General features: G+C 46.5%; 1 protein-coding gene across 1 annotated transcript in view; it reads left to right on the top strand.

The window, feature by feature from the left end:
• LOC125945889 (cytochrome P450 3A19-like) overlaps positions 1-16,417 on the top strand; it is a 55,195-nt gene that overhangs the window by 19,237 nt on the left and 19,541 nt on the right. Inside the window, exons 3-4 of the mRNA XM_049668268.1 lie at positions 8,693-8,781; positions 15,579-15,719. Coding sequence (XP_049524225.1) covers positions 8,693-8,781; positions 15,579-15,719 — 230 coding nt within the window. The remainder of the gene's footprint in view (positions 1-8,692; positions 8,782-15,578; positions 15,720-16,417) is intronic.

The raw sequence follows: 16,417 nt of genomic DNA, 5'->3' as shown, positions 1-16,417 counted from the left end.
GACATTACATCAGCACGGGATTGAGGACTACGTTGTATTCATAAGGTGAGGCGCCCAAACCCGTCAATTCGGAGACCCGAAACTAGACCTTGTCGTTGAGCAGCCGAAGTTTTTCGACCTCTGCTGAAGCTTTGATTGGTGACAAGGCGAGGAGGTGGTCAACGTGCTCGTTGGTTATCAAGCAGTGCGGAGCAAATCGCTTTGTCAAAATTTTGATGGCGATGCTATAATTTTCTTCAGTCAGTCTAATGCCCTCGATTGCCCTCTTGGCTGTGCCACTGAAATATGACTATAAGTACTTAAATTCTTCTATGGTCAGAAGCTTTGCGTTCGGATTGATTGTGGCACTAAAGTGATCCCAGAAGTGCTGCCAATCGCGAAGTGCGCCGGAAAACGTAGGGATTTGCAGTTTAGGTATGGCCACTCTGCAATGACGCGGCGCGGTCCCGTGACTGGGAGTTAATGTCTCTGTTGGTAGCTGAGGTGAAGAGTCATTACCGTCATTTTCTGCTGAGGTGCCGGCATTCAGTTGCGTAGGGTCCGTACTTGAAGCACCCGTCGCCGTCGTTTGCTTCGCAAGATCTAGAAAACATCGCGCTCGGGAAACTGCGTAAGACACCTTTCGGTCGTACTCGACCGCTGCTGCGTGTTCTTCTCCTCGCAAGGTTTGTCGCCATTGCGTCAAAGATTTGCTTGTCAAGTCTGACGAGCTTCACGTTCTTCTGAGTAAGGTAGGTAACGCGAGAGTCCAAGTGGTAGGCAACAGGAACCGAGGCCTAAAATTCGTAGGTCAGGAGCGTAATTGTTTTCGTGACGCTTGCCATGACAACGCCCCGGTTCTTGGGCAGCCACTCCACGGATGCCATTGAAGTTAGAAGACTTCGAAGAGCGATTACTGGGCGATTTCTGCACCAAAATAAATGTCGCGTAACAAAGACGCAAGCCCAAGCACTCCTTGTTTCTGTTCTATTGCTCGTGGCGTCTCCTCCTCTTCCTTCTCTACTTTTCTGCTCCCCGTAGCCCGCCGTCGCCAATGATCTTCAACAAAAGCCATCATGCGGCAACCAGGCTCCTCTCTCGCACTTCTTTCTGGATACACTGACAGTCAGTGGCTCTGCTGAGAAGACCGCGCGTGTCCTCCAAAATGAGAAAATTGGCGCGCCGGTGCTAACGCTGAGAATTGTTCCCTCGCTTGCTGCACACTACGTGGTACATACTCAGTGACCCAAGGTGGCAAAATGTCTATGAAGAGTGAAGCGTTGGCGTGAAAGGCGTTCCTTGAAAAACGGCACATACTCCGTACAATCGTGGCGCAGCCTGCAAGTGCGTCGGGTTGCTGTCCTTGAGGAACTTTCGTTACGCGGGTTCAATTCCGTTCAGCATGGGAGAAATTACGGGATATCTTTCGTCATTGCAGAGCCGCACATTCCCAGTGGCGCATAGCTAGATACCCAAGTTAGCGTCAAACACGTTCATTGAAGCATGGCACACACCTACTGGCACAAACCCTGTGACACAATTACTGGCATCAAAGAAGTTCAGTGGACAGAGTTTCAGAAACCCAGTGCTCCAACTCGACGTCAAAACGTTTGTCCGAACAGGGTCCTGCATGCCCAGTCCTGCATGCACACGGGTCCATGTCGGCGTGAAATAGGTACGTTGAAGAGTGAGTGGCACGTGCGTGCACATAGAGAGATAAATTTATTTACAGAAAGGCAGAGAGGTCGGCCTGAGCTGTAACTTGCTCTGCGCTACTACTATACACAGGGGAAAAGGGACGGGGAGGAAAAGGGTTAATGACTGATGATGATGATAAAAGGAGGAGAAGTGTGCACATTGTCATACGCTCAGTGACCCGAGCTGTTCCTATGGATACTTTCGAACCCTGGTACCTCAGCTCAGCAGCACTATGGCTACCCATTCGACCACTGACTACTCAGTGCCCCAGGTAGACGGGAAATCAGTTAGATATAAACACACAGGCGTGTATGGACGCATAGATACATGGGTACACTGTTAGATGCACACATACTTAGATTTATTGGTACATAGCCCCCAGAAAGAGTGAAGTACCGTAAGTATGCTAATGCAATAATAGCATTCGGAACTTCTCTCTTTGTAGCTAAAAGGTCTGTTAAAACGTCTGTTGTGATAAGGGTCCGTATTAAGAAAGTTCTTAAGCTAGAGCTGTTGCTAAGAGCCAATCGTGATGTTCGACCGATCAATAGCGAAAGTGTGTGGCCCATGTGCACCAGCGCATACGTATGAACTGCGTTGTGAATATGGGATCGTATTACGCAAAACTAGTCCATTCGGACTTCATTCCATATTCATAGCATCCAATTTACGTAACCGCCGACGCAAGCAACAGGCGGTGACCAGCAGCATTCGCTGAGCAGCACAATCAAACACTGTTTTCGTTTACCGGATGTGACTTTTGTTTCATTTGAACGCAAATGACATTGCCTATTTCGATAGGTTTTTCTTATATAACTGGTTGAGAAGTGATGAAGAGCGCGCGCAGGTGGTCAGAGTTTTGTTGGGTCCGAGCTATCGCAATGAAACTAGATAACAAGGTGAGAAGGGCTCTGCCGGCTTCTGCTGTAGGTACGCGTCGACTAGCTTAGCTTGCGTTGACCAGTCCATAATCGTAGCGGCGTGCAGCGAAAGGCTAAACGTTTCGCTCCGATAGATCCTTGGCGGATAATAGTTGGCAGACTGATGTGATGTACAGTGGTGAGCACTATTAGGGTGAGCACCTCCTCAGTTTTCAAGTTGGTATGACTTCAACGTAACTTCTACTTCAGAGGGGAAAGGTGCTCAATACGACGCCTAATGATGACGCCGATAAAAGAAATTAGTTCTTCATTTTTTGAAAAACATTATTGAATAAATAGAAACGGCAAGGGAGCTGGAAGGATGGGTGCCTAGTCCAGGACTCCAGTGGATGATTCATGTATAAAAGCCGACAAGTCTCGCCGCTGATCAGTTTTGTATCAACGACCGACGATTGTGCTCGCCGCTCTTGTTGTAAAGTGAGTTACTTTGCTGGGCACAGAATCGTCCAATAAAGAATCAGTTTCGTCGTTCACAGTTTTAGCACTGTTTTCATCACCGTCACTACTACGTAACAATATCGTCATGTAACTACTTCTGGAAATTTTGCATTCCCTGCATTTGCAGCATTGTTTGCTCTAGCATTGGTTTCTATCGGATTTTGAGATGACGGGATATTTTCTTCCGGTAGTGTGGTTTTGGTTGTTCTACTTTAGCTGCTTGTTTAATCTGTCCTTTGAGGGCGGCCATTTCCTGTTTGACTTCTTCTAGGGTTTGTTTTGGCAAGCGATTTTATGGTAAGACTCTCTTGTACTCGGGATTTGGTCTAATATAAGCTACGGTTTTGGTCGTCCCCATCCAGCTCAACTTTGTATGATCGGTGTGCTCCGCCTTGTTCCCTGGAGCCCTGGGCCTAGGGTTGAGCTGCTGGTCGTGGGGTTTGGGGTGGAGGATAACGACGCCCTCGTCTCTTCTGCTAAATCTTGACGGGGACCGGGATCGTGATGTCTCCTTGAGCCTCTTCGGTTTTGGCTGAATTTCATGTTCTAGCGCGGTATCTCGATCGTGTTCTACCTCTGCGGAGAATATCGACGTTCGCGTTCTTCTTGATGTTGACCGGGACCGGGATTGTGATGTCTTCGTGGGCCTCTTCGGGTTGGCTGAATTTGATGTTCTGGTTCGGAATCTCGACTGTGATTCACCTCTGGGTTTTGTCTTAAGTTCCTCTCGGTGTAGCGAGGGTCATTCGCCTTCGTCGTCCTCCGAGTCATCCAAGCTGATCCATCTTGGCAGGTTGGGTGTGTTTTTCTAGGGGTTCTTACTATGTGTTTTGACGGTGGCATCGGGCCGTGCTTGGAGATTTAGAGTCTTCTCCTACATTCTTTCTCACCTGTTAAATGCTGTTCACTACAAGAGTCACAGAAAGGGAATCATTCGTGGTCCGCCGGTGGTACTTTTGTGCCACACGTGCGACAGACTGGCAGATCAGGCCAGGGGCATACGCCTGTGCGGTGCCCGCTTTGTCGACACGCATTACAAAATTGAATAGTCTTCTTATATGGATAGCACGCCAACTCATCACCCATGTAAAATACGTATCGTGGTAAGACTGACCCGTAAAAGGTAATGACTGTGGATTTGGTAACACCGAACCTTCATGCTCTGTGTATCTCGACTCCATGCGTGCAGATTCGTAGATTCGCCATCAGCATTTCGGCAGGGTTGTGAGACGCTAGGCCGTGTACACTTTTGCCGATGCCTTCCCCAGTGGCCACGTATGCATTAACGGCATGCATTCTTCCATTATTGTTTAGGTTAGTTATGCGATGGATGTGATCTGGCGTAGTTTCGCCTAGCGGGGACCCAATAAATATGTTGGACCCGGGTTTTAGTCTCACGAGGAACTGGTCGCCATTTACTTGGCCTCAGCAGTGGGCTGTAGTCACGGCTTCCGCGTGTTGCGACCTGGTGGATTCGGCGAGCTGCGGCCTGGTGTGAACGAAACACCACTTTAAAGTCCTCTTTCGGCATTACACTTTCATGCTCCGAGCAGCGATGGTAGTTTCCGGAAAAAGGGTTTTCGTCTCGCGGTGGGTGTCGGTTTTGATTGTTGCGGCTGGCTGGTCTTGCCTTCGCTTTCTTCGACGTATTTCTTCAGTTTCTTGCCTTGCGCCAAGGCTTTCTTCTGGCCTAGCGTTAGCACCGTTTGACAGCCGTCCTCGTCACCGGCTGGGTTTCTGGCTCGTTTTTCCATGGACACTCGGGGGCCGCGTTGGCTACCCTGGTCCGGTGTATCGGGGTCTTGGTATTCCATGTTGCCGCGCTCGGGATCGGAGGCGTCAGTTAGCCGCATTGATATGTTGTTCCTCGTCTGGTTCCCCTGGGCCGCCTCAGCCACCGCAGCAGCTGTCGACGTGGTCGCCACCATCGCCTTCTGCTGCAAGCACGCCATCGCAGTACCCGCGTTGCAGCTGCCGCTTCCATACTCGTTGGTAGGCTGAGCAGTGCCGCTACCGGGGGCAAGTCTTCTTATAATCGTAGCGGCGTGAAAGTCGGTCCCAGGTCCGAAACTGTGGTGTCCGCTAGTGCCGCTTGACTTCCTAAATGCAATGAGATCAATCTTTCCCCGGTGCTGAGGAAGTAACTCCGAAAAACACACCAAAAATGTGGAGCTCACAGAGGAGTACCAACTATTTCTCGAGTGGGGGGGGGGGGCCAAACCGCAGATCTGACTCTCTCTCTCTCTCTCCCTCCATATATATATATATATATATATATATATATATATATATATATATATATTGAATTACTAATAACATAAGTGAAAAAGCCTGGAAATGCATCAGGTATTTATATTTGTAAAATAGACCTATTTCTCAATAACACATGGTGAACCATCGAGGCCCGAAAAATTATTTGACTTTGCATTTATTTCTTGTCATTATAAAAACTATATGTGATGCAGGGACAAAAGGCAGTGAGTGCCCAGAGGTCCCTGATCCAACCCAGTAGCAGCACTGCAGCTCACACAAAAAATGCACATATGGTGCAGTCAATTTTACTAAGTCTACAGCATAAATGTATCCCTAGTTAAGGTAATAGTACGGTCGAGGTTATACAGAACGAAGTACAATCAAGATAAATTATTCTCAATACTAAAAAAAGACGGCAGAGGTGTGCGAACTTGGTGAATTACAACCCGATTTTTAGTGAAGCTTGTGTTATTTCGAACAGGTGCACTAAATGTTTCAGTTTCCTGTAATTACATCGCATACTTTGAAATGTTACCCGTATATTAGTGTTCCGTTTTAAACCTTGTCCCCGGGTAATTCTATGAAACACTTCTTGCTGGAAACTAATAAAAAAACAGTAATTCATCAATACACATCTTACTTCGTCCGAAAATTTCATTATCCCCAGATGTAAACAATATGCCTTGTTTAGCTCACGGAGGACACCGGAGAAGCAGCCTATAGGCATCCCGTATGGTACACGGGAACAAATGGGAAAACAAGGCTTTAGTAATTATCTGCAACACTTGCATTTAAGCCAGGAAAGTGAGATTTTCGCAACGCACTGCGCTTAAGATTCTCCCTATTTTCATGGAATTTCAAGACCATATCTCATGCATTTGTTTTAGGGATCGGGGAAAGCGGCGGTATGGCACCCTGGAACACTTGAATATGTAACTTTCTACAAAGGCTTGCAATGAACCCACAGAGAAAAAAAAACATTTATCGCTCGTCACTCAGGATATTGTTTCGTACTTCGAATAAATATTAACACCGTGTCCCCACACTTTATTTTGTGTTAAACATGAACTGCTATAGGGCTCGTGAATACTAATGAAGTGTTCACCCTAACTTGTGCTCAACACTGTATGGGCCGAAAGGACTCCACAGCGTTATACTGCACCCAAAATGTTTTTATTATAACCAGAGGAATTCTTTTTTTCGACATCTCCGAGTAGCCGGTGCCAGGACGATTAGTGGGCAGCCATCTTTTGTCCCTTTCTTAATGGGGGAGTCTCGAGCTATTGCGAAAATATTAAGTTTTGTTGGGCATAATAAGGCATCTTTAGGGCAAACCGTCACTCTGACTGGGTGAGTTTCCTGATTTTGCGATGTAGCATGACACAAAGTCGGAACGGGTGCATCACTAAATGTTTGGGCCGATATCGGAGGGCAAATGGCGAAAAAACGCGTAGAATCAGAAAGAATTCCCTTTCGTTTGTTCGGCCTAATCAGGCATAATCCGGGAGTACACGTCAAATCAGATGGGTAGTTCTCGCTGTTTTTGTGACGTCGAGTGACACAGGGGCGAAGTCGGAGCGTCCCGAAAACATTTTGAGCAATCATAGAGGACTACTGCCCAATCTAAATATAAACAGATTGGAATATATTTTGCTTATATCACCCCATATGCAGTGTGTGTGTCACAAACGGTAATTCAATATCCTACAACCCATCCGTGCTCTGAAACTAAGCTTTCGATCACTGATAGCTGATGAGGCCTTTTCAAAATTTCTCCAAAGTAAATACTTTGGTTAGAATTACTTCCTAAACTTTGATTCTGCCTAACCTCCACCAAAGAATTAGAAGAGCTCTGCATGCACAATATCATATAATTGCTAATATAAGCGCACCAGGCGAGGCAAACGGTAAGGATCACGATCACGGAACGGGAAACGGTAACCCTTCGAAGATTCGGCTACTATACTCCCGACAACACGGGAGCGCGCACCAAACTGCAAAATCACAGATCTGTGAAGGTCTCCACGTGGCACCCATTCCGAGAATATGCATGCCGTCCACTAAAGGAACCGTCGACAAGCACGAGAATAATCCTTGTAAAAAGGCATGCCAGTTCCTCCGACACGACGTTCACAGAGATGGTCGCTCACGCCGTCAGCATCGGGAACTAAATCTAGCGCTAAATCGCCACGTTGCCAGCGTCGCATATGACACAACGGACGTGGAAGAAGCGGCTATCGCATTGGCCACCGGCACAACTCCTGGCAGAGATCGGGTCATATTGCTCACGAATTCACAAGTGGTAGTGCAGAAAGCAAGCTTCATCATCGGGAAGCGAAGTCAGAAATCTTTTGCTAGGAATCTGAAGGCCCAGCCAGATAATCGTGAAGATGATAGATGAATCTCCTGTTTCTCATAATTGTTCAACTCTTCAGACTTCAGAGACGGAATACCCCCACCTAAGGCATCCCTCACGTGCACGTGGCGGCATTATGGTGGCAATTACAGAATGCGTAGCCTCATCATTTATGCAGAAAAGGTGTTTGCCGTTGTATCTGAAAATTTCCATTGAGCGAACTACAGCTGATACGATATACGACGTCGCTGGAAACCTAGGCAATATCCATGCAATTTCGTGGCGAGAATAATGAGTAAATTCTTCCTTTGGCACATAGTGGCGTCGTTCCCACATTGACCCTCACTGTACTTATCCGTGCCACTTGGCTACGAAAGGCGTGATCACGAGCGCTTACAATGAATTCGACTCTGTGTTGATTTCTCTAATCATGATTTATTAAAAAGTTAGCGTTGTTGTAGTCCAGTGTGCTACGCATTTAATATTCTTGAGGCATTGGCACCTACGCGAGAGTTTCGCGATGATATCAATAACTCGGTTAAATAGATATTTAGGTATCAGTCGTGCAACCGTGACCTGCGAGACGTTCTTGAACCATGAAGGCACTTTGTTTTCACTTTGCGAGTGACAAAGGTCATTCTGAGTTTGTTCATGTCACACAGGCTTTAATTAAGTGCTGGAGGACTAACTTGTATTGTCTATTCATTTGTATAGACAGGGTTTTCTTTTCGCAATCAATGTTCTTGTGCTTATTTTTATGGAAGTTTTAATGTCGTTGTTCAAGCTAATTATTTAGAATTGCATTTCTCTCAGCCGATTTAGTCGAATCAGTAAGATCGTCTGGAGATAGGCATTTTGCTAAACTAGCATCCCTATCTGTAAATAAAGCCGGTTTCTGTCTTTTTCTGTCACTTCATCCTTCTTTATTTTAGTAACGTTTCACAAGCTGTGAGCGCCCTTTATTGCGCACATGATATGCCGCCATTCTTAGACGGCTTGTTGTGCATTGCTACCATCCACTGTGCAGGGGGAACTCACATACGATGGCCTAGGAGAACTCACGTACTTGGGACAAGTGCTGTCAGAATCCCTGAGACTCTATCCTCCACTTCCAGGGTAAGATGATACTTACGATTCCATTTTTTTTACTTCTGTGGATATTAACTAGATTGCTACTGCATGTATTCCGCCCTCGTGGAGCTTGGAAACTTTCTGATCAGAAAATTATATTACGGGGATATAGACCAACCCCATCAAGGTGGTCGAAAATTGCTTTCTTTCTATTGCAAACGTGATAACGAAGTCGATTGCCGCCTATAACAGGGTGCATAACTGTCGTAGTTAACCGTTCCTTAGAAATGTTTAGTTACATTCTCTAGCGGGGCACCAAAAATTGTAGCTACAGCGCAATGTTTCGACAAAATTTCTTTTTGGTGCTGCTTCGTAGGTTTCAAATTTCTTTGCTGCCACAATGACCTTCGTCCCATCACGCATGCTGTATTTAGTCAAAGACAGAAGGGTAAGGTAGAGAGGTGAACGAAGACGGAATCCAGTTCATTAGCCTGCCCAGTGAAAGGTAACAAGGTGGCCTCATGCCCGTGCTTATCTGTTACCCTTTCCTGCTTTTCACTACCGACTCTAGCTGAAACATTCCAAAAAATTACGGCAGAGCTCATACTACAATGACACTTGATGGTAATGCGATTAGCAATTGAGCCATATAGCGACGTAGGGTATTTCTGAAGTCACGTTTATTTAACATCTATAGTGGTATTTCTAAGACTTCCGCTGCGTCGGCTTTGTGGGTCCAACATTGGTGTCGTTCCACTCTGCTATGGCACTTGCTTGCCAAGGTCGTCCATGAGCATGACAACGACTGTATGACGCCGACGTAGTGCGACGGTGGAATGACGAAGCAATAATGACGTTGATAGAACGACAAAAGCATTATGACGACGACGGTATGACCAACGCGGGATGCCGATGTTTAAAACAACAATAATGTCACGATCAGGAGCGTATGACGACGCTGGCGTGACCACGACGTTATAAAGAGAACCAAAGGGCGACAGTCAAATTACGACGCTGGAATAACCACGTCGGCATAATCACCATTGAATAATCAACGCATGATTACGATAGCATGACAAAGATGTGAAGATGTCGAGGCATCGCCGAAAGCGGTGCGGCGACGCCGACATCATAAAACTGGTATGACTACCTCTGTATCACGACGATGACTTGACGACGACGGGATGACGAGAGACGGTATAAGCACAGCGGGATAAAGACGAGTCTATGACGACAGTGGCGCGATCGCAACTGTATAACGAAGCCTGTATGACGACGATGACCTGACGACGACATGACGAGAGTCGGATGGTCAAGGTGGAGAAATGACGATCGTATGACCTCGACGGCGTGACTGCTACTACATTACAGCGGTTGCATGATAGCAACTCTCACTACGATCAAGTTGGCGGCAATGGCACGAAAACTGTGGTATAATCACGATTGAACGACAACCACATAGTTACGATAAACAACGAAGGAAAGTTGACATCCCTGGAACGACGAAGGTAATATGACGACAACGACAAGATGACAACGATATCAGGTTACTGAAATGATGACGTTGGTAAAACTACAGCATGATGACGGCATGGCAACAGCCGGACAACGAAGCTACAATGACGGCAACAGAGCGACGGCGACGGCATATCGACGATGGTATGACAAGAAATACATGACGGCGAAGCAATGACAATGATGGAATGACAATGGCATGAGGACAATTGTATGTCTACGACTCTGTCAGTAAGCCTGTATAAAGACGATCGCTTAACGAGAGTCGGGTGACGAAGCCGTAGTGATGACGATGAAGTAAGTACCACGACGGTATCATGACGGCTGTCTGACAATAAATGCATAGCAATTGCATGGCAATGACCGCGTGACAACGTCGGCGGGACGAGCGTCGGATGATAAACCTGAACGACGATGCAACGACCAAATATATAGGGGCCAAAAAACAAATATCTAGGGACTCAAGCTATTAGACAACATCGCCCACATTTCGGAGTATAAGGCATGACGGCAACCGCATAACGATCGTCGCATCAAGAAGGTGAAATGACAAGGATGCAGCCAGCTAGGCGCCATAACGACCGCGAGCACATAACTAGTCATCCAAGCTGAAAGACAACTTGGCCCACTGGGTCGGCGTATGAGGCTAGATTGATCGATAGATAGATCAGCCTATTTTTATCATTCCCTGCGACCTCCAATTAACCCTGTCTTGCGCTAGCTGCTTCCAACTTCATCACCCCGCTTAGTTTTCTGCCGTCCACGACTACGCTCCCCTTCTCTTGGTATCCATTCTGGAACTCTAATTTTCCACTAGCAATCCATCCTACGCTTTACATGGCCTGTCCGGCTTCATTTTTTTCTCTTAATGTCCATTAAAATATCGCCTATCCAAGTTTGATCTCTGATCCACACCGCGGTGTAGTTGTCGTCACATTGTCCTTATGCCGTGGTCGTGCCATTTTCGTCGCTGTATCATGCCATGCTGCGGTGGTCAAGTCTTCATTGTCATACCATCGTCGGAATGACGTCGCGGTCCTTCCGTCACCATCACTGCACTATTGAAATCTGGCTTTCGTGATGCAGTCGTCGTCGTACCATTGTCGTCATGCCATCGTGGTCGCACTGCCGATTCACCATTGTCACCATTTCAGTAGCGTCATAAAGTTGTCATGCCGTCGTCATCATACGGATTTCGTTGATCCATCAGCTCCATTTCTTGTTCGTCATTCTATCGTGTCATGCTATCGTAACGTAATCGTGATTATACCGCCGTTGTCATTGTGTACCCGTTGTCATTGTACACCGCCTTTGTGTCATTGTGTCTGTCTGTGTGACGGCATACTGTCGTATATTGTCATACGGTCGTCATCATGCTGTCTTCGTCGTGTCATCGCCGTCATTTCCGCTTCATCCTCCAGTTGACGGCATACCGTCGTCGTCACACCGTCGTTGTCATAGAGTCAATGTCATTTCATTATCCTCATGTCATCGTCGCCACGTTGATGTTGTTATCATCATCATCAATATGATCAGCTACTGCAGGACAAAGGCCTCTCCCTGCAATCTTCATTTACTCCTGTTGATTCAAACTTGTGAATACAAATATGATCACCCCACCTAGTTTCTGTCGTAATCGACTGCGCTTCCTTCTCTTGGCACCAATTCTGTAACTCTAATGGCCTGCCGGTTATCCACCCTACCCATTACATGTCATCATTATGCCACCATCCTAATTTAGCAATCCACGTCATTTTCATCATGCCATCGTCGTTATACACGTTAGTCCTTCCACCCTTATACCTTCATCATTCTATCGTCCCTCCGCCGATGTTATGCAGTCATCATGATGCATCCGTGGTCATGGGCGACCTCGGCAAGCTTCTTCCTTGGTAAAGTGGGCTGATATCGAAGTATGTGGCGTATACCCGAAGCTAAAAATTCATCGACAATTACGATAGTCCCTAATGCAAAATTGAGCGTCGTTCTACAAGTGTTTTCTTTTCGCGTGTCAATATTTTGTATTATATCTATATAGGTATACGGCTTATATTAGGAAGAGAAAACTGTGAGTAGCGTAGCCAGCCAGGACAATCTATCTCGTGCGGCACATTGTAAATGGAGCGAGGTTTGGTGCGACTTCCTCGCTAATCGGGAGATCGCGAGACGCAGCGCGTGAGTGACGCGAAGGCGCGATTCCCAGCAGCCGTTGCGATAGACCGCCGCTAATGCAGTGCTTTGTATCCGTACAGACGACGCGCGCTCGTAGCCATCGTCGCCGCACAGCCTGTCTTGCACGACACTACGCTTTTCTTAGCGAACTTTTGTTCCACGAACGATGAAAGTGGCCCTTCCTCGCGGGCAAATCGTGTCAGCGGCGACAACACCCAAGGGAGCGGCAGATCGAGCCTTACTCGTAGCCGTTCGCCATAGCCCCTTGCAGGAGCAGTGATCTCCGTTGTGCAGTGATCCCCGCAGTGATCCCCGAACACGCTGGTACCGCGGACTGACCTCAGCAGCTGACGACGCGGAAGAGCTTAGCCCTCCCCACACACGCCACTCCCCTCCCCCTCGGAAACGCAGATGAGATCACCGGCAACTGATACTGCCGGCAACTCAGCGCATGCGCAGGCCGTCCCTCCTCCGCTTTCCACCTCGCGCTATCTTCTTTCATCTCACGCTGCGCTCCGCGTTCGTCTTTCTTTGGGCTCCTTCGCTCGGTTACAAGGTACAACAACGCCGACGCTCACCGCAGGAAGGGGCGCTTAGGAGCTGCACTCTTAAAAGGCTGAGAATCAACACTACAAGTGGTAAATAACCTTGACTTCAGGACTTTGGTCTGCCGCAACATTGCTCGACTGATATTCGCATCACAGTCAACAGTCATCGTGAGATCATTTCTGCCGTAATTTTAAAGCGAAGCTTTATATGGCTAGGTGAAACGAAAAAGCGTCTGCCAGTCGTCTTTGTAGCAAAAACTATCATCATTAGCATAGGCTCGAGCGTCACCGACTTCTTCATAGCTGGCTCCGTTGCCGGTTATCATTCCAGCGTTGAATTTCACTTCTTTCGTCGTAATGGGGAGGTAGCGTTTACGGGGGTATGAGCCATTGCTTAAGGGGGTATAAGCCATTCATTGTCTTATGTAGAGGGTAGATTTCATTTTGAAGGAATTTAATTTCGAACAATCGCAACCGGCGATGGCGGGCGAATTCGGCTAACCACGCCACCGAGAAAACTCCAGACATCGAACGCAAGCGACAACGGCGGACGGCGGGCAGACCGTCAATGACGTCGTTCTCTTCGTCGCAGCCGAACGTGTGTGTAACCTCATTAAGACCACATAAAGCCGACAGAGAGTCAAGCTTCCTTGGCTTCATTATCTGTTGACTTTATGTGGTCGTAACGAATAAAATCTAGCCCCTTGGTACCCCTTCTTCTCTCGTTTAACCTCATTAAGAAACATACAGACGTAACCAATAATTGAGAAAGACTTTATTGTACTGTCGGGAGTAAACCAGTGATAAACACCGGGGATGCACGCTTCAGATTTGCGGGTTAATGATCTGCACGAAGGACTTGGGCGGTGATTTTTTATAGTGCTAAAGCATTATGTACCCCATAAGGGGAAAATCCGGTGAGCGTCCGGCGTTAACATCCGATTGTACGAAAACCCACATGACCAAGTGATGAAGTCACGTTCCCTGCGCTGGACCTGCTCAGGCTCGCACTGCGAAATCTCACGGTGAAAAGCCGCGGCGTCAGACAGACGCCGCAGCCCACACCTCAAAAATTTACTTGCTAAATTTGAAAAATTGAGTTGACCCATGTTCGAAACCAACCTGGCCCACTCTCCAAATTAACTTTAACCCACCTCCAAAATTTGGGTGATGCACCCTCAAAATTGACTTTGTCCAATTCGAGCACATGGTGAAGCGATCACGTCGTGTGACATAGTCACGTCATCAAGTAAGAGCCTTAAGTTGCAAGGTCACATGACCAAGCTACGACGTCTGTGACAATGGCGCGTGACATGGACATCCAACTAGTATGGACGTCGATATAGTCGACACACCCAGAATGATTTTGCATTCAGTGAAGGTAAGGAGACTAGAGTACTTCTGTAAGTTTCATTTATTGCGATATGAACTATATTTGCCATACCAATAACCCGAACCATAACAGTGAAATCACATTGCTGGATTTTCTGGGAAAACAATCCCTGTTGCCGACTGCCCTGTAGTGTTAAATGATGTATGTTGTTGTAATTTTCCTACGACATCGTGTACAATAATTTAGAACCTGCAGTGTTTTGACTCTCTAACTATGAATCCAGTCATTATTCAACCAGTCGTTATTCAACCCCATGTCGTTGACAAAATTATTGAATCATCGAAAGTGCCTCAAGATTTACCTCTCAATGCTAAATTCTTAGAAAGTAGCACAATATAGAGTGAGTTTCAGCAAACACTTTCAAAAGTTCTTAAAGGTTGCCTGTGGCAGATAGCACAATTCTAGTTCATGAGCTAGCCTACTTGAAGAGGCGGACATTACTTGCTCAAAAATTGAAATGCGTAATTGACTAAATAAAAAATTCACTAAATAATTTTTGACTAATTACTTTATGGCCGATATTGCGATTTACAAATTGTAGCCTTCGGAGTTCGCAAGTCCGATCTACTTAGAACGAATTGTGAGGATGACACCAGTTTCGAGATATTGATTCCCGAACTTTGCGGTGAAATGCATTGGCGTTCCAGATTTTTTTACGTTGGTTGCCGCGTAGCATAACATCATAATGGCTTCAAATATAACCATGCAGGCCCGTTTGATACTGCATCAATGACCTATAAAGTGCGTTGTCCATAATCAATCTTTCATAGTCTTCAAGTTGATTACTGTATTTTACACTTTTAAGAACACGTTCTGGAATTGTCTTTGTCCCAGGACACATCCAAAATTAATGGTGGGCATCCACTGCAGAGGCAGGAGCAGAGCACTTCGGACACTGGACAATTACTTTTGTGCTTCAGTGCATAAAATGATATTTCGAAACTGGTGTAAGTATCTGAGTAATATCTCAGATACTCAGAGATACTCAACGTATCTGAGTAATTTCATGAGTATCTAAGATACTAATGGAATAATGAGTATCTTTTTAGGGCGGTAAATACCAATTATGTTACAATAACTGAAGCCGAAGAATGACAAAGATTGCTTCTGCTTTCCCTATCCTATGCGGATTTTGGCTGTCTTGACTGTCACTAACCTGTTAGACGTTCTTTTCAACCTGCCAATTACAGTATCCGCAATGACTGTCTTTGCAGCTCTGTACGCAGGTTATGTGAAGAGGACTACGAATACAACGGTGTTCGCATCCTGAAAGGCATGAGTGTTTCCGTTCCCACTCTCGAAGTCCACCAAGATCCAATGCTGTGGCCAGAACCGAAAAAGTTTGACCCTGAACGGTAACAGGACAGCTCTCTCTACCCTAAGATTATAATTCTCCCGTAGTAAATTCACATAAACGTGTCGCTAGTTCAACATGACGCATGCGAACACGACTGCACAAGAGATATACAACAGGACAGATTAGCTATCACGTAACCATATCCACACAGAGTACCTATGATGCATTATTCGCAAGAGTAAGATCCAGCCAATGGGGATACCAGGTATACTACTAGCGAAGGCACCTCGCAAATGGCAAAAAACACAAGAAAAATGCTATTGACGTCGGCCGATGAAATTTATACAGAACCGTGCAGTAGACAAATATAGGTGACAGAGATGTCCAAGTTTCGACACAAAAGCACGATTATCTCTGAGTTGATTGCCTGGTTGTCAGAGGAAAAGCAGTGAGAAATATTGTTATGAGCCATGTACCTATCTTGCGGATGAAACATAAGTGGCATAGCAGACGACAAACAGTGCGAGCTGTATGCCAGCCCGCCATCTTTGTTGTTGTGGTGCCACTAGCTGTAACTTGTACATGTTGTATATAAACACTTTTTGACATCTCCCCGCACTATCTTTGGTGGACGTGCTGGGTATATCCGAAGCACACCACGAAACTTCGCAGCGGACATCTCGTGGCCCATTCTACCATGTACACTGAGAGGACCGCTGTTTCGGATTCGGCTACCGCAGCATCGATTGTCCTGAC

This window comes from Dermacentor silvarum, chromosome 5 (genome assembly GCF_013339745.2).
Source record: "Dermacentor silvarum isolate Dsil-2018 chromosome 5, BIME_Dsil_1.4, whole genome shotgun sequence".
Lineage (NCBI taxonomy): Eukaryota > Metazoa > Arthropoda > Arachnida > Ixodida > Ixodidae > Dermacentor > Dermacentor silvarum.
This window is presented reverse-complemented; position numbering and strand designations above follow the sequence as displayed.